Here is a 13,640-nt window from a genome sequence, read left to right as displayed (position 1 = left end):
TCATATGATTTGATTGTTATTGCTGTAAATTCTTAGACATAGGAGGAATAAATTATTGAATTAAATTATACCTCTGTATCTACCTGCGTTGCACCAATGAAATTTCCCCATGTGGGACAATAAAGGAATATCTTATCTTATAATCATAATCCACATCAGGTGTTTTTACTAAAATTTAATGATTGATTAAAATGTTGTGTTGTTGTGGTATTAGAGTCTTACAACATTTTAATGGATTAAATGTATTTCTCAGGGCCATATCCACTTTATCAGTCAAGAGAAAGTAGTTTTCTAACTCGCCATGTTCCTTCTCTGGTGCAGGCTGTGGTCAGTGCGGGGTCAGCCTCCCAGTGGTCACTCCGACGTGGGCTGAAGAAGAGGACACGTGGGTCCACCATTGAGCAGCTCCCAGACCAGGTAAGAACATATACGTTTATCAGTGGTACCGTTATAGTTTAGATTTTTGCATTTGTTTGAACACAGATTTGAGTGTTTTTGCATGTATTTTATAACATTTAATGTGTCCATTCCACCAAAACAACTGCTACAGCCCCAGTTTCACCATCAAGATCTGCAGGAGCAAGCAGCCATTTGATTCTCCTCTCTCCACCAAAAGTGACAAAAAGTGACTCAAAGCCATATTAACCCATAATAAAATAAATAAATAAAAATGAGCCTTTTCCCAAATTTGGTATAAACTTTTTCAACACCTTTTACGGCAACTCTACACTATTGGCCAGAGATTCAAAATGTGGTGTAAACTGCCCATTATGCATCATGCATTATAAAAATCAAACAAAGGCTTTAAAAACCTCATAATCTGCTTAGAAAATTACCCAGAACATTTTACAGAATGAGGGAGGCAGTTTTTAGAAGGGTGATAGACTCTGAGACAAAGGGCTCCTGGACATCACAGACGTGCCAAACGGGAGCCAGATGAATTCTGGAAACATAAAGTGTGATCAGGTCCTGGAGAGTCCTGGTGCTCAGAGAAGGAGGACAGAGTTCTTACTTACTGATTTTGGAAGAAGCACTTATTTTGTCCAGAAATAGGCTTGTACAGCAGATGTAGGAGAAAGTGAGAGTGCTCTCATTGATTTGTAAACGATAGACATGATAAGTTGCTGCATTGGATGTGTGTGTGTCAGACTGGAGGATTTAGAGAACTATTTGAAGGACATTCTGGCAAAGGGAAGAGATAAGTGGAGTTTCCTCCTACTGTACTGATCAGACCTAAAAGGAAACAGTTGTACAGCTTACAGTTTAGACAGCATCATGAGCGTATGTGAAGATAAGATAAGATAATCCTTTATTGTCCACACATGGAGAAATTTCATTGTTGCAACGCAGGTAGATACAGAGGAAAAGGACAGGTAACTTATAGGAAGTTTAAAAAAAAAAAAAAAGATGTCAAATTAATAATTTTAATTTGATCGTTGGTTGATAAAAGGTGTGTTTCCTTCTATGACACACAAAATGGTCTACATATCCAATATTAATAAATGAATGTGTGTTTGATATGATCTTTATGAAGAAAAAGCAGAACGTTTAATGAATTTCTACATGCGTTTTATTTACGTCCGCCCGCTACGTCATCACCGCGCGCCGCTCGTGTTGACAGCCTTCTTGTGCGACGGCTCCAGAAGCGTCTCACCGGCACCGGGCTTGAGAAGAACCGACATCCCCGTCCATCCGTCTCCAAACCGCACCGCACTCACGCCACGACACCGCATTCGTGACCCACGACCCGCCCGTTACATTTTACACCAACAATCGCGGGGAAAGCCTCAATGCCCGAAGCGATGTCCGCGCCCAAAGTCTCCTTCGGGGGCAAAAACAAAGGAGGCGCGTATGTGGATCGTGACAAACCTGCGCAAATCCGCTTTAGCAACATCTCCGCCGCAAAAGGTTAGTCAATAATGCGAATAAAGTACATTAACTGCGATCAGGGCCATAAAGGAACAGCCCGTGCTAGTTCATGCTAACCTGTGCGCCGCTAACTTGCAGCATTCATTCCTCTAAATCCCAGGTTAGCTGACTAAATAATAAATCAATTTCTTCATTAGTCTTCTGGATTACATGTTATTTATTGTTAGAACTGTCACATGATAATAATATATACATCTTTTTGCTGTAAAAGCCAGTAATCGTCATAATTTAGCATCAATGGGAGTGGTCTGCCAAACATTGAGGGGCAGACATGGCGGTGCTGCATTAACATGATGATATGATAGTTTTTATGATGCATTTGTCTCCTCACAGTATTAGGACACGTTTTTACTGTGCTTTTCATTGCAATTTATATAAAGGACACGCTTTTATTGTGTTCATTTTGTTCAATTTGGAGCTTCTGATTGTAATGTCAAAGTATATCTGTGTGTACGTGCCAATATGTATTACTTTGAGGTGGGGTATGGATGCATTTATAATATCACAATTGTTTTGGAGATGTAAAATTTGAATATTGAGTTTATAGTCTAATAGAACTCTCCAAAAAGAGCATATTATGCAAAGTGTAACACCCACCACCAATTACAAAGACAAAAGTTTTAAAAACACTTTATTTTTCCCTTTTTGTTTACAGCTGTAGCAGATGCCGTTCGAACAAGTTTGGGACCCAAAGGAATGGACAAAATGGTGAGTAGCGCACTTTAAACACCTCATCTTCACTAGTCTGCATCACGTGAGTCTTCAGTTTGTTCTTTGTTGTTTCAGATCCAAGACGATAAAGGAGACGTCACGATTACAAACGATGGAGCAACTATCCTCAAACTGATGCAAGTCCTTCACCCGGCGGCCAAAATGGTAAGAAATCATCACATTTATGAAGTCTAAGTGAATTGGATCTTATTAGATGTACTTGGAACTTTTTGTTGGGATCTGTCTGTGGCACTGTACTAATTAATAGTTGCAGTCCTGCTATTACTGCTTTGCACGTTATCTTTAGCCTACTATATTTCTATCACTTGTTTTAGCGATTATTAATAAAAGATCCATATCAAACATGTATTGCACTCATTTCTAAGCATTTTTCAGCTAATGATGCAGTACAATGAGTTGGCAGCTTCTCACAGGATGTAGTATAGTGCCCCCTAGTGGCCTGTACTCTGAACTGCTGCTGTGTAAATGCTGGTCCATGCAGAATGTTTTGTTTCTCAGTTGGTGGAGCTGTCCAAGGCCCAGGACATTGAGGCTGGTGATGGTACGACGTCTGTGGTGGTCATTGCTGGAGCTCTGCTGGACGCCTGCTCCAAACTGCTGCAGAAAGGTGAGTGAGGGGGGGGAAGTATTGTTTAGTCCCAAATCAATGTCAATGTTATCACTTTTGAATGTTTGCTAAAACTTAATACAATATACTGCAACATCAGTGCGGAGAATCCTTGCAAGGAAAACATCTGATCTAAGCTACTTTCCAGAGAAATTGATTTATTCTGTCGGGAACTCTGCAACAGAGGCCAGCTTCTAATGTTTACCCTGTTTTCATGTAAGAAAGTAAAATCTAGTTTTCCCCAGTACAGATCTGTTGTAATGCAGGTCCTAGGGTCATAATAAGACCGCTGTGTGCTGCCTGCATCTAATTATGAAGCGTTGATTTCTCCACAAGGCAGGGAGTGCGTTGTTAGCATGCTAATTTTAAACTCATTGTGGTGAATAATTAGGTTTTTCAGAATACTTATAAAGTGAGGAATAAATTTGAACCAACGAACTAGTTCCTTTTAATAACATTTGAATTACAGCTATTTTACTAAGTCTTTTCTCTGCGCTTGGTTTGTTTTTAGTTTCTTTTTGTGGTCAGATCATGATTGTCAATTTGTAAATCAGTTGTCAATTATTTATTATTGAAAGTAATCCTGTTAGTTACTTAGCAGCCCAAGCCAGTGGATTTCTCGGCCTCTGACCCTATAACCTGTGTTTATGCATTTCAGTTACACAAATACAGTTACGCCGTCTACATCTGATCATTTAATCTGCTCAGGAATCCACCCGACCACCATCTCCGAGTCCTTCCAGAAAGCCGTGGACAAGGGCGTGGAGGTGCTGACGGCCATGAGTCGCCCCGTGGAGCTGTCCGACCGCGAAACGTTACTGAACAGCGCCACCACCTCGCTGTGCTCCAAAGTGGTGTCTCAGTACTCCAGCCTGCTCGCGCCCATGAGCGTGGATGCCGTCATGAGGGTCATCGACCCAAAGACGGCCACGGGCGTCGACCTGCAGGACATCAAGATCGTCAAGAAACTCGGGTCTGTTAATGAGGGGGGAGTTTTTGTATTTAATTTGAGCCTGCGAGAACAAAAATGTATCACAGTGTTTCCTGTTATTAGAGGGAGAAATGGAATGGCATGGCATTTTATTTTTAGGGGATACAATATTCCATATTTAGTTTGCTGCTGTTGCTGATGACAGATCTTTTAGATTTTAAAATCCAAAGCAAGTCTAACAAATTACCCTTTTCACTCATCATAGTATAGAAATAATAACAATCTATTCACCCGGGATATAAAATAGTGTAATGATTGTGTAAATGTGCGGCCAATAATTTGGGCCTATTTTCTTTTCTCTTCCTAGTTTCTCTAATAGGGCTGTCTGCCATGAGTCGTTAAGTTGATTAGTTGGTCGATGGTGTATTTAGTCGACGTATCAATTTATTTTGATTTATAAGGTTTTATATAGGCGAGATATAATGGAGGGAGCGTTCTAAATGTGAGTTTAGTTGAGTTAATCACTAGTTTAATATGGCTTAACATATAAATACAGTTTGCGTGTACTTTACTGTATAAATAGTGTAGAATAGAATATCGTTTTGGTTCCATGAGTGCTTTTTGGGTTCTAAAGAGATGCGTCATCATTTGGAGAGCTTCTTTGGTTAAGCTTAGGGTTTTGAAGGCTAGTCCCACATCACAAAAAATTAAGGGGACAAAACACTATAAATGAGCAACAGAAACTTAAAGATCCCTTTCAAAGTTGCTGCACCTGATTTTGGCTTCGTCTTTGCACAGATGAACAGACCCTGATGTTTTAATTCATATTTTACTCCCATGCTTTATGATAACTAAAATAGTTCTTTCCTGTTTCCAGTGGGACCATCGATGACTGCGAGCTCGTTGACGGCCTGGTGCTGACGCAGAGAGTGTCCAACACCGGCGTGACCCGAGTGGAAAAGGCCAAGATCGGGCTCATCCAGTTCTGCCTCTCTCCTCCCAAAACAGACGTACGTGATCGTCGTTCAAAACTGGGCTGAATTTTGTGGGAATTATGTGTGACACCGGTTTAATCGTGAGTAATCTTCAGGGACGTTAAAGTGCAGGAACGAGGGATAAACTTACTCAAGCAAACGATTTTAAAAAGTGGTTGAACATTTGGCACTCCAGCTTTAAGTAGTTAAAAAATATATATATTTCTTGCACATTTTTCAGACACAAGTGAAGCGTGGTCCTATCCCTACACGGCCAATCAGTTCTCATCCCAAAGTCTCATGTTTAAGAAGATTAAATGATAATTAGTTTGACTTATTTTTTGTTCTCAAGGTTCTGCTTTTACAATATTTTCTGGGGTGGAAACGTATGATTAATTATGAGAAGAAATTAATTTTCCTTGTCATTTTATTGCACGTTATCGTTTGTTCAAACCCCTTTTAGCAGATTGTCACCATGAACATGCTCAAATAAACCTTCCAGTCCCTAAGCATAAGATGGAACACTTTCACTTTTTAGTCCTGTTCAAAAATGTAATGTAGAAAGAACGGATTCCTGCTCCGATTCAGTGAAGTCAAAAGTGTCCACTTTAAAATGTTCTGAAGTAAAGTACAGATGCCTAAAAATTACAGCACTTGCTAAATGGAAACGCTTGTGTTGTTGCTGCAGATGGACAACCAGATCGTGGTGTCAGATTACGCTCAGATGGACCGAGTGCTGAGGGAGGAAAGAGCCTACATTCTCAACCTGGTCAAACAAATCAAAAAGGCCGGCTGCAACGTCCTGCTCATCCAGAAGTCCATCCTCAGGTGACAGACTCCTCAACATTTTTTTTAATTTTCTGTTTCTCATAACCTGACAAATCTGAACACCACACTGCAAACGACTGCAACTAATGATTATTTTAGTAGTTGACTAGAGAAATTGTTTCTATTGTGCGTTTTGACTTTCCAATACATTTTTAACCAAATAAAGGTTGAAATATGTTCATGAACAAAGAAAATTTACAAATGGTGAAAAAGGTTTGGAAAAGCAGAAATCCGTTACTTTTTTGACAGATTGTAAAAGACTGGCATTATTAAAATACGTCTGTAGAATTAAGTAAACGACTACGATTCCTCCTCCATGGCCTCCCCGAACTCCTCCCAGCCCTTACTTCCGGTGTCCACCGCCGCAACAGGCACCTGAGACCTTGTGTCCACAGCTCCGAGCAGCCGCACTGACAATGGAGGTCGAGAACATGATCCACTCAGACTCGATGTCCCCAGCCTCGCTCAGGATCTGGGAGAAGCTCTGTGATGGAGGGCTCCTCAAGACCCAACAGACCCCGTCTGACCGGCTCCTGCCTCTACTGGTGGATCCAACCCATCACCAGGTGGTGATCGGTTGACCGCTCTGCACCTCTCTTCACCCGAGTGTCCAGATGACACGACAACAGTCGATCATTGATCTCTGGCCTAGGCTGTCCTGGTGCCACGTGCACTGATGGACACCCTTGTGCTTGAACATGGTGTTTGTATGGACAATCCAACTACAGAGGGATCACTCTTCAGCCTCCTCCATGCTTGTTGTGGTCAGCTTTACTGTGACTGCAACACTCACTCTGATCTCCTGAAAAGTTGTGAAAATTCTGAGCCCATGACGGTGAATTGGGGCAGCACCATTTGGGGGAAAATGACTGATTCAGATTTTTTTTGTAAAACGTGAGATGCCATGTACTCCTTACACACTAGAACACACACTAGGAGAATCAACTGGGTGTGTGTTCTAGTGTGTGTGTGTTCTAGTGCGCGTGTGTGTGTTCTAGTGCGCGTGTGTTCTAGTGCGCGTGTGTTCTAGTGCGCGTGTGTTCTAGTGTGTGTTGGTGGTAGATTGTGAAACATGTGATGGATTGTGTGTGTTCTTCTCTGACAAAGGCGCTCCTGCAGCTGTTCTCCTGCTGGTGCGTAACGAGCAGAGAAACAGAAACTGAACAGCCCTCCATGTTTTTACACCTGGTTGCCTCGGTAACTTGGCCGGAGGGCGTTCATACACTTTTTAATTGTGGAAAATAATTGCAAAACCCAAAATGTCAGTTATTCTTTGACAACTGAAAGTCCTGAGAGACGGGGCAGGACGTGCAGGACATTATCGGGCAGAGAGAAAGTCACACTTCTAACATCAACTTTCAGGATCTAGGAATCACATTTTTAACTCTAATGTATGATTCATTAAATTGTATATTAAAAAATAAATAATAATGGGGGATGAAACTAGTTGATCATTCGCAACTATTGGATCGTCAACTATTAAAACTTCTTGTAGATTTACTCTTTGAAGCTCCAAGCAGCATTTCTTGGCTTAATCTTGGTCAAATGTGATCTTTTATTCATGGGCGATCTAAATAAATAATAGGAGGAATAATGACTAGATGAATCGATTACCACAATAAACATTCAATGCAGCCCTAATTGTATTTTCATCATCGTAATCTGGAACTTTTAGAACAAAGACCGTGACCTAATGAAATGATGTCAAACAATTTCATATTTTCATTAATAATACACTTAATTTGCACGATTTTGGGGGGAAACAACTGATTAATTTTCTGACAAGTATTGTGATGTGATTTGTTTTAATGACCGGAGTCTGTTCAAAGTTCACATTACGATTTGGTAATTGCGTCCATTTAAAATTCTATTGTGACAAAGTGATGCGGTTTAAAATGAACTTGTTTTGGTGTCAAGATCAGGTCCAGTGCTTTATTAATATACATTTTTTCCTTCCTTGTTCAGAGATGCCCTCAGTGACCTCGCCCTGCACTTTCTCAACAAAATGAAGATTATGGTGGTGAAGGAGATCGAGAGGGAGGAAATCGAGTTCATCTGCAAGGTAATGTGTTATTTCCTCTTGTGTGATATCAGTTCTGTACAAATCCTCTCATTTCCAGTGCTTTTAATGAAGTTGTGTTAAACGTGTGACTGATTTTAGTTTGTATTCCTTTTTCCTCCAGACGATTGGCACCAAACCCATCGCTCACATCGACCACTTCACTGCTGAGATGCTCGGAGCGGCGGAGCTGGTGGAAGAAGTCAATCTCGACGGATCTGGGAAACTTGTCAAGGTAAAGCTGAAGTGTAAAGGCACGTTTTATCTCTATAGCCGGGTATCTGATAAAAGGCATATATTTTACTACGACTTGACCTGTTGTCCACACACAACCGGAGGATTATGCCCTTTTTTCCTGCTTGATTTTGCACAACACAACTACTTATCGCGGAGCACAGAAGGAGTGCATTACAGGCAGCTATATTGCACCAAATAACACTTCCTCGAACGCACGCCTCTCGTGAAAGACGTCGTTGGCGATTTGGGTCCAACACGAATGAAAGAATGCGAAAGCGACGAGAAAAGGCCTGCTACAAAGGGCGGCGGATATGCGTTTATAAAAATACCCGCCTACGTGTGTAATTGGCCTTAAATGGTTTACTAATGAAATGGATTAATTGATTGGTTGAATTTGGGGGTCATCTCCATTTTTAGAAGCGCTTCCTTCACGTGTTTGTGCCGCTCAGAGAAAAGCTGACACTGCTTGAAAATCACCAACGTCTAATTAAATGTTCGTGCAAATCAGTTTTTACTCCACACCAGTTCACCTCAAGTCTACATGTGTATTCAATGTGACTCGTTTCATATCATTCTTAAATAGAGATCACCAATATTTACAGCACAATACAATATCTGTTTTTATCTTTTGTACTCTGTGTAGGGCTATTTACAGTCTATGACCAAAAGGGACATATTTACGGTACTACAACTTGGTAGTGTAGAAAAGTACCAGTCAACAATCCCGTCCCGAACTTTTAACAGCGTCGGCAGCTCGTCCACAACAAAACTTAAGATCTTTACAGCCTGGGGGTGCAAAGCTGAAACATGTTTGTCCCTCCTTGTCATCTGTAGATCACCGGCTGCACTAACCCGGGTAAAACGGTCAGCATCGTGGTCCGAGGCTCCAACAAACTGGTGATCGAGGAGGCCGAGCGCTCCATCCACGACGCGCTGTGTGTGATCCGCTGCCTGGTCAAGAAGAGGTGCGTCCAGCTTTAACGTTACATTGTTGCCCCAGAGATAATACTTCATTCAAGTATTTGAACACCCTGCGACTTTGTACGTTCTCCACTTAGAAATTATGGAGAGGTTTGACATTTTCATCATAGGTGCATTTCCAATCTATAAAAAAAGTCTTTAAGAACTGTTAGTCTGCCTTTAAAAAGTCCACCTCTCCTCCACTTATCAAGCTAAATGAGTAGCACCTGTTTGAGCTAAAAAGTGTTTCTTGGCATTTATTACAATGATTCTTAATTGTTCAGTTGGTCTAAAAAAGAAGTCGGACAGAATTTATATGGTCCTTGATTCTGCCAAAAGATTCCTAAAAGTGAATGATATTACTGGGGAAGATCTAGACGCTAGACAACGCTTAAGGAGAGCTTTTGCGACCAGAACTGATCAGAGAATTTAAAGAATTTAGCTTTTCTTTTTCACTTTGTTTGATTGAGCACTTAGAAATAGTGTATTCGCAACAGCAGGTGGCGGTAATGCACCTTTAAAGTTTGCCAACCGCCATAAAACGCTCATTAGAAGAAGAACAACCTGTTTGTGGGGATGGCCGGGTGTCTTTATGCAAGCTCAGTCGGTCGGACTCGCACTACTGCCAAGGGAAGGGCCAAAGAACTGTCACCAGAGACTCAATTGTACACATGGATGAGGCTGGAAATGACTACAGAGCAATTGGCAAGCAGCGCGGAGCAATTGTTAGAAAAAGGGAAGAGGCTAAAGATCAATCTCCCTCAGACTGGGTCCTTAAAATCAGAATATACGTTTGTCCTATGATGTCACATTTTCAGCTCATCAGATTCAGCCTTCATACATCAGTCTGTAAGTGAAGAATTGTCCAACTCTGCAATTTATAGTGACGTTATGTTTAAAAGTGCCACGGTAGACGTATTGTCGAGACGTAAGTCGTGATAAATCACAAAGGCGCTCCTGCAGCTGTTCTCCTGCTGGTGCGTAACGAGCAGAGAAACAGAAACTGAACAGCCCTCCATGTTTTTACACCTGGTTGCCTCGGTAACTTGGCCAGAGGGCGTTCATACACTTTTTAATTGTGGAAAAAAGAAATGGAAAATAATTGCAAAACCCAAAATGTCAGTTATTCTTTGACAACTGAAAGTCCTGAGAGACGGGGCAGGACGTGCAGGACATTATCGGGCAGAGAGAAAGTCACACTTCTAACATCAACTTTCAGGATCTAGGAATCACATTTTTAACTCTCTAATGTATGATTCATTAAATTGTTTATTAAAAAATAAATAATAATGGGGGATGAAACTAGTTGATCATTCGCAACTATTGGATCGTCAACTATTAAAACTTCTTGTAGATTTACTCTTTGAAGCTCCAAGCAGCATTTCTTGGCTTAATCTTGGTCAAATGTGATCTTTTATTCATGGGCGATCTAAATAAATAATAGGAGGAATAATGACTAGATGAATCGATTACCACAATAAACATTCAATGCAGCCCTAATTGTATTTTCATCATCGTAATCTGGAACTTTTAGAACAAAGACCGTGACCTAATGAAATGATGTCAAACAATTTCATATTTTCATCAATAATACACTTAATTTGTAAATCTTGTCTTATTTAAAGCCTTCAGTCTCCGTATCTCACTTTTATTTGGTCAATAATAATGTTTTAAATCCATGTACAATAGAAATAAATGTTTCACTAAATGACTGCAGACTAGTCGACCTCTAGCCTTGCAGCCCTGACCACAAACTGCTGTGAAGAGACGATCCCGTTCATTGACCTGTGGTGCTAATTATGTCATTTCATTGTTTTCTCTCTCAGGGCTCTGATTGCCGGGGGCGGAGCTCCAGAGATCGAGCTGGCCTTGCGATTGGCTGAATACTCCCGTACCATGGGGGGCATGGAGGCTTACTGCGTCCGGGCTTATGCCGATGCACTGGAGGTCATCCCCTCAACTCTGGCCGAAAACGCCGGACTGAACCCCATCGCCACGGTGACGGAGCTGCGCAACAAACACGCCCAGGGAGAGACTATGGCGGGGATCAACGTCCGCAAGGTGTGAAGTCTATACTGGAGGATAAAAGCTGTGACATGCATGAGCTTAAGTTTAACTGGGGATTCAAAAAGGCTTTAAAGTTCTTTGCCAACAACCAAATCTCCTGTCTCCATGGTAACTTGTGTTTAAAAACTGTATGAAGCTCAGATGCTAAAGCAGAATAATGTGGGGTTTCTATTCATATCCGTTATTTGCTGGGTTCTTTACTTTTTTCCCCCCAAACGAGTTTCTTGTAAAAGCAGCACTTTGTAATCTGTCTGTATTTGGAATTAAGAGCCAAATGCAGTGTTTTGATGACTGTGCTCGGTTGGTCCGCCCCAGTTTCACTTCACCGGAAAATGGAATATTATCGACGCGCTTAAGGATTTGTGAGAGCGATGGACAAATTTAAATCCATAATTTCTTGTTTTGGAGTGTGAAAATCCTCAGTTTAAAAGTTCTAAAAGCATGTTTTAAAGGCATGTTTAACAGTCAAAGTAATGCTTCATATACAACCTTAAAAACTCCTGGATGTTTAAAATGTGCACAATATTCACATCAGGTTAGTTTTTCATATCTTTGCTCTTCCTTCGGTCATTTCCCAGTTAATATTACTGTGGCAATGGTTTATTCCCAATATAGACCAGACATATTCCTGTTTTCCACACAATTTAGATATGATGAACTCGGAAAGCCAAATCTTCTCTTTGTTGATACTTGGTTTAAACGTTTGAGAATCTCTGGACTAGATATTTGAGAAATCACAAATCAAATTGAGACTTACAAATGAAAATAAGTTGAGTAGGTAATTTGTCTCGATGAGAAGGGTTTAGGTTTTATTTGTGAAAGTTATATTAAATATAACAAATATTTCAAATGATGACTGATCCGTATTGTTTTGACAGGGAGGAATCTCCAACATCCTGGAGGAGCTGGTGGTGCAGCCTTTGCTCGTCTCGATCAGCGCTCTCACTTTGGCCACAGAGACTGTCCGCAGTATTCTGAAGATCGATGACGTGGTAAGATTTATTGTCTTAAACTCCTTTTCTTTTTTTTGCAAACAAAGACTGCTTCAAATGCAGGCCCTTTGTCCAGCTCGTAATGTCTCTTATCTGTTCCAGGTGAACACTCTATGAACCGTCTGAAGTTCTGCAGTGACCAGAGGACGACGTTTGTCTGTTCATTTCTCTGTAGTTGTTTGTTCAGTAATTTAATAAAAGGCTGTTTTTCGTGACACCCCAGTTGTTTCCGGTGCAGTTTAATATGAAGCACACATGATGTTTGATTGTTCCTGCCTAAAATTGGGCTTGATAATTTTGTTCCAAATGAAAATATAGTGTTTAATAGAATTGAAGATTACAAATGACATAAATGCTTTTGACACTGTCGATCATGGGATCCTCTTACAGAGACTAGAGGACTGGGTGGGCATCACTGACACTGCCCTAAACTGGTTAAGGTCCTATCTGGAAGACAGGAAGTACTTTGTTGAAATTGGTAGCTGTGTCTCAGACCACATGACCCTGACCTGTGGAGTGCCCCAAGGGTCAGTCCTGGGTCCCCTTCTGTTCAACCTCTACATGCTGCCGTTGGGTCAGTTGATACGCAGTGAAAATGTGTCCTATCACAATTATGCACACGAGTCAGATCTATGTTTCACTGTCGGCAGGTGACTATGGACCAGTGGATTCACTCTGTCACTGCATCCAACAGATCAGTTTGTGGAGGCAAAACAACTTTCTCCAGCTGAACTCAGACAAGACTGAAATCGTCTTTGAACCACAGAAACAAAGTGTTGGGCGTCACCTCCAGAGTCTCGCTCTAAAACCTACAAATCAAGTTAGAAATCAATAGCCACCTCAAATCAATAACATCAGCAGCTTTTTACCATCTAAAAACATTGCAAAAATAAAAAATAGTCTAAACCAGATTTAGAGAGACTTATCCATGTGTTTGTCTCCAGTAGATTAGACTGTAACGGCCTGCTCACTGGCCTCTCCAAACGAGCTGTAGAACAGCTGCAGTTCATCCAGAACGCTGCTGCTCGGGTCCTGACCAGAACCAGGAAGTATGATCACATTAGTCCTGACCAGAAGCAGGAAGTACCATCACATTAGTCCTGACTAGAAGCAGGAAGTACCATCACATTAGTCCTGACTAGAACCAGGAAGTACCATCACATTAGTCCTGACCAGAAGCAGGAAGTACCATCACATTAGTCCTGACTAGAACCAGGAAGTACCATCACATTAGTCCTGACCAGAAGCAGGAAGTACCATCACATTAGTCCTGACTAGAAGCAGGAAGTACCATCACATTAGTCCTGACTAGAACCAGGAAGTA

The 13,640-nt window shown here is 41.2% G+C and overlaps 1 protein-coding gene across 1 annotated transcript; it reads left to right on the top strand.

The window, feature by feature from the left end:
- The first annotated feature begins 1,632 nt into the window (after nucleotides 1–1,632).
- Nucleotides 1,633–12,538, top strand: cct4 (chaperonin containing TCP1, subunit 4 (delta)). Its single transcript, XM_072464052.1, has 13 exons — nucleotides 1,633–1,908; nucleotides 2,585–2,637; nucleotides 2,716–2,805; nucleotides 3,160–3,268; nucleotides 3,977–4,241; nucleotides 5,077–5,209; nucleotides 5,862–6,001; nucleotides 7,967–8,063; nucleotides 8,185–8,295; nucleotides 9,132–9,262; nucleotides 11,084–11,318; nucleotides 12,203–12,316; nucleotides 12,419–12,538. The coding sequence occupies exons 1-13, from the start codon at nucleotides 1,791–1,793 to the stop codon at nucleotides 12,431–12,433; spliced, it is 1,611 nt and encodes a 536-aa protein (XP_072320153.1). The 5' UTR covers nucleotides 1,633–1,790; the 3' UTR covers nucleotides 12,434–12,538.
- Nucleotides 12,539–13,640: the final 1,102 nt, after the last annotated feature.

Source organism: Eucyclogobius newberryi, unplaced genomic scaffold (assembly GCF_026437365.1).
Source record: "Eucyclogobius newberryi isolate DKJ021-1_F unplaced genomic scaffold, fEucNew1.0.hap1 SCAF_4, whole genome shotgun sequence".
In the NCBI taxonomy this organism is placed as follows: Eukaryota; Metazoa; Chordata; class Actinopteri; order Gobiiformes; family Gobiidae; genus Eucyclogobius; species Eucyclogobius newberryi.
Note: the sequence above shows the minus strand (reverse complement) of the source record. Positions and strands in the feature narration are given on the sequence as shown.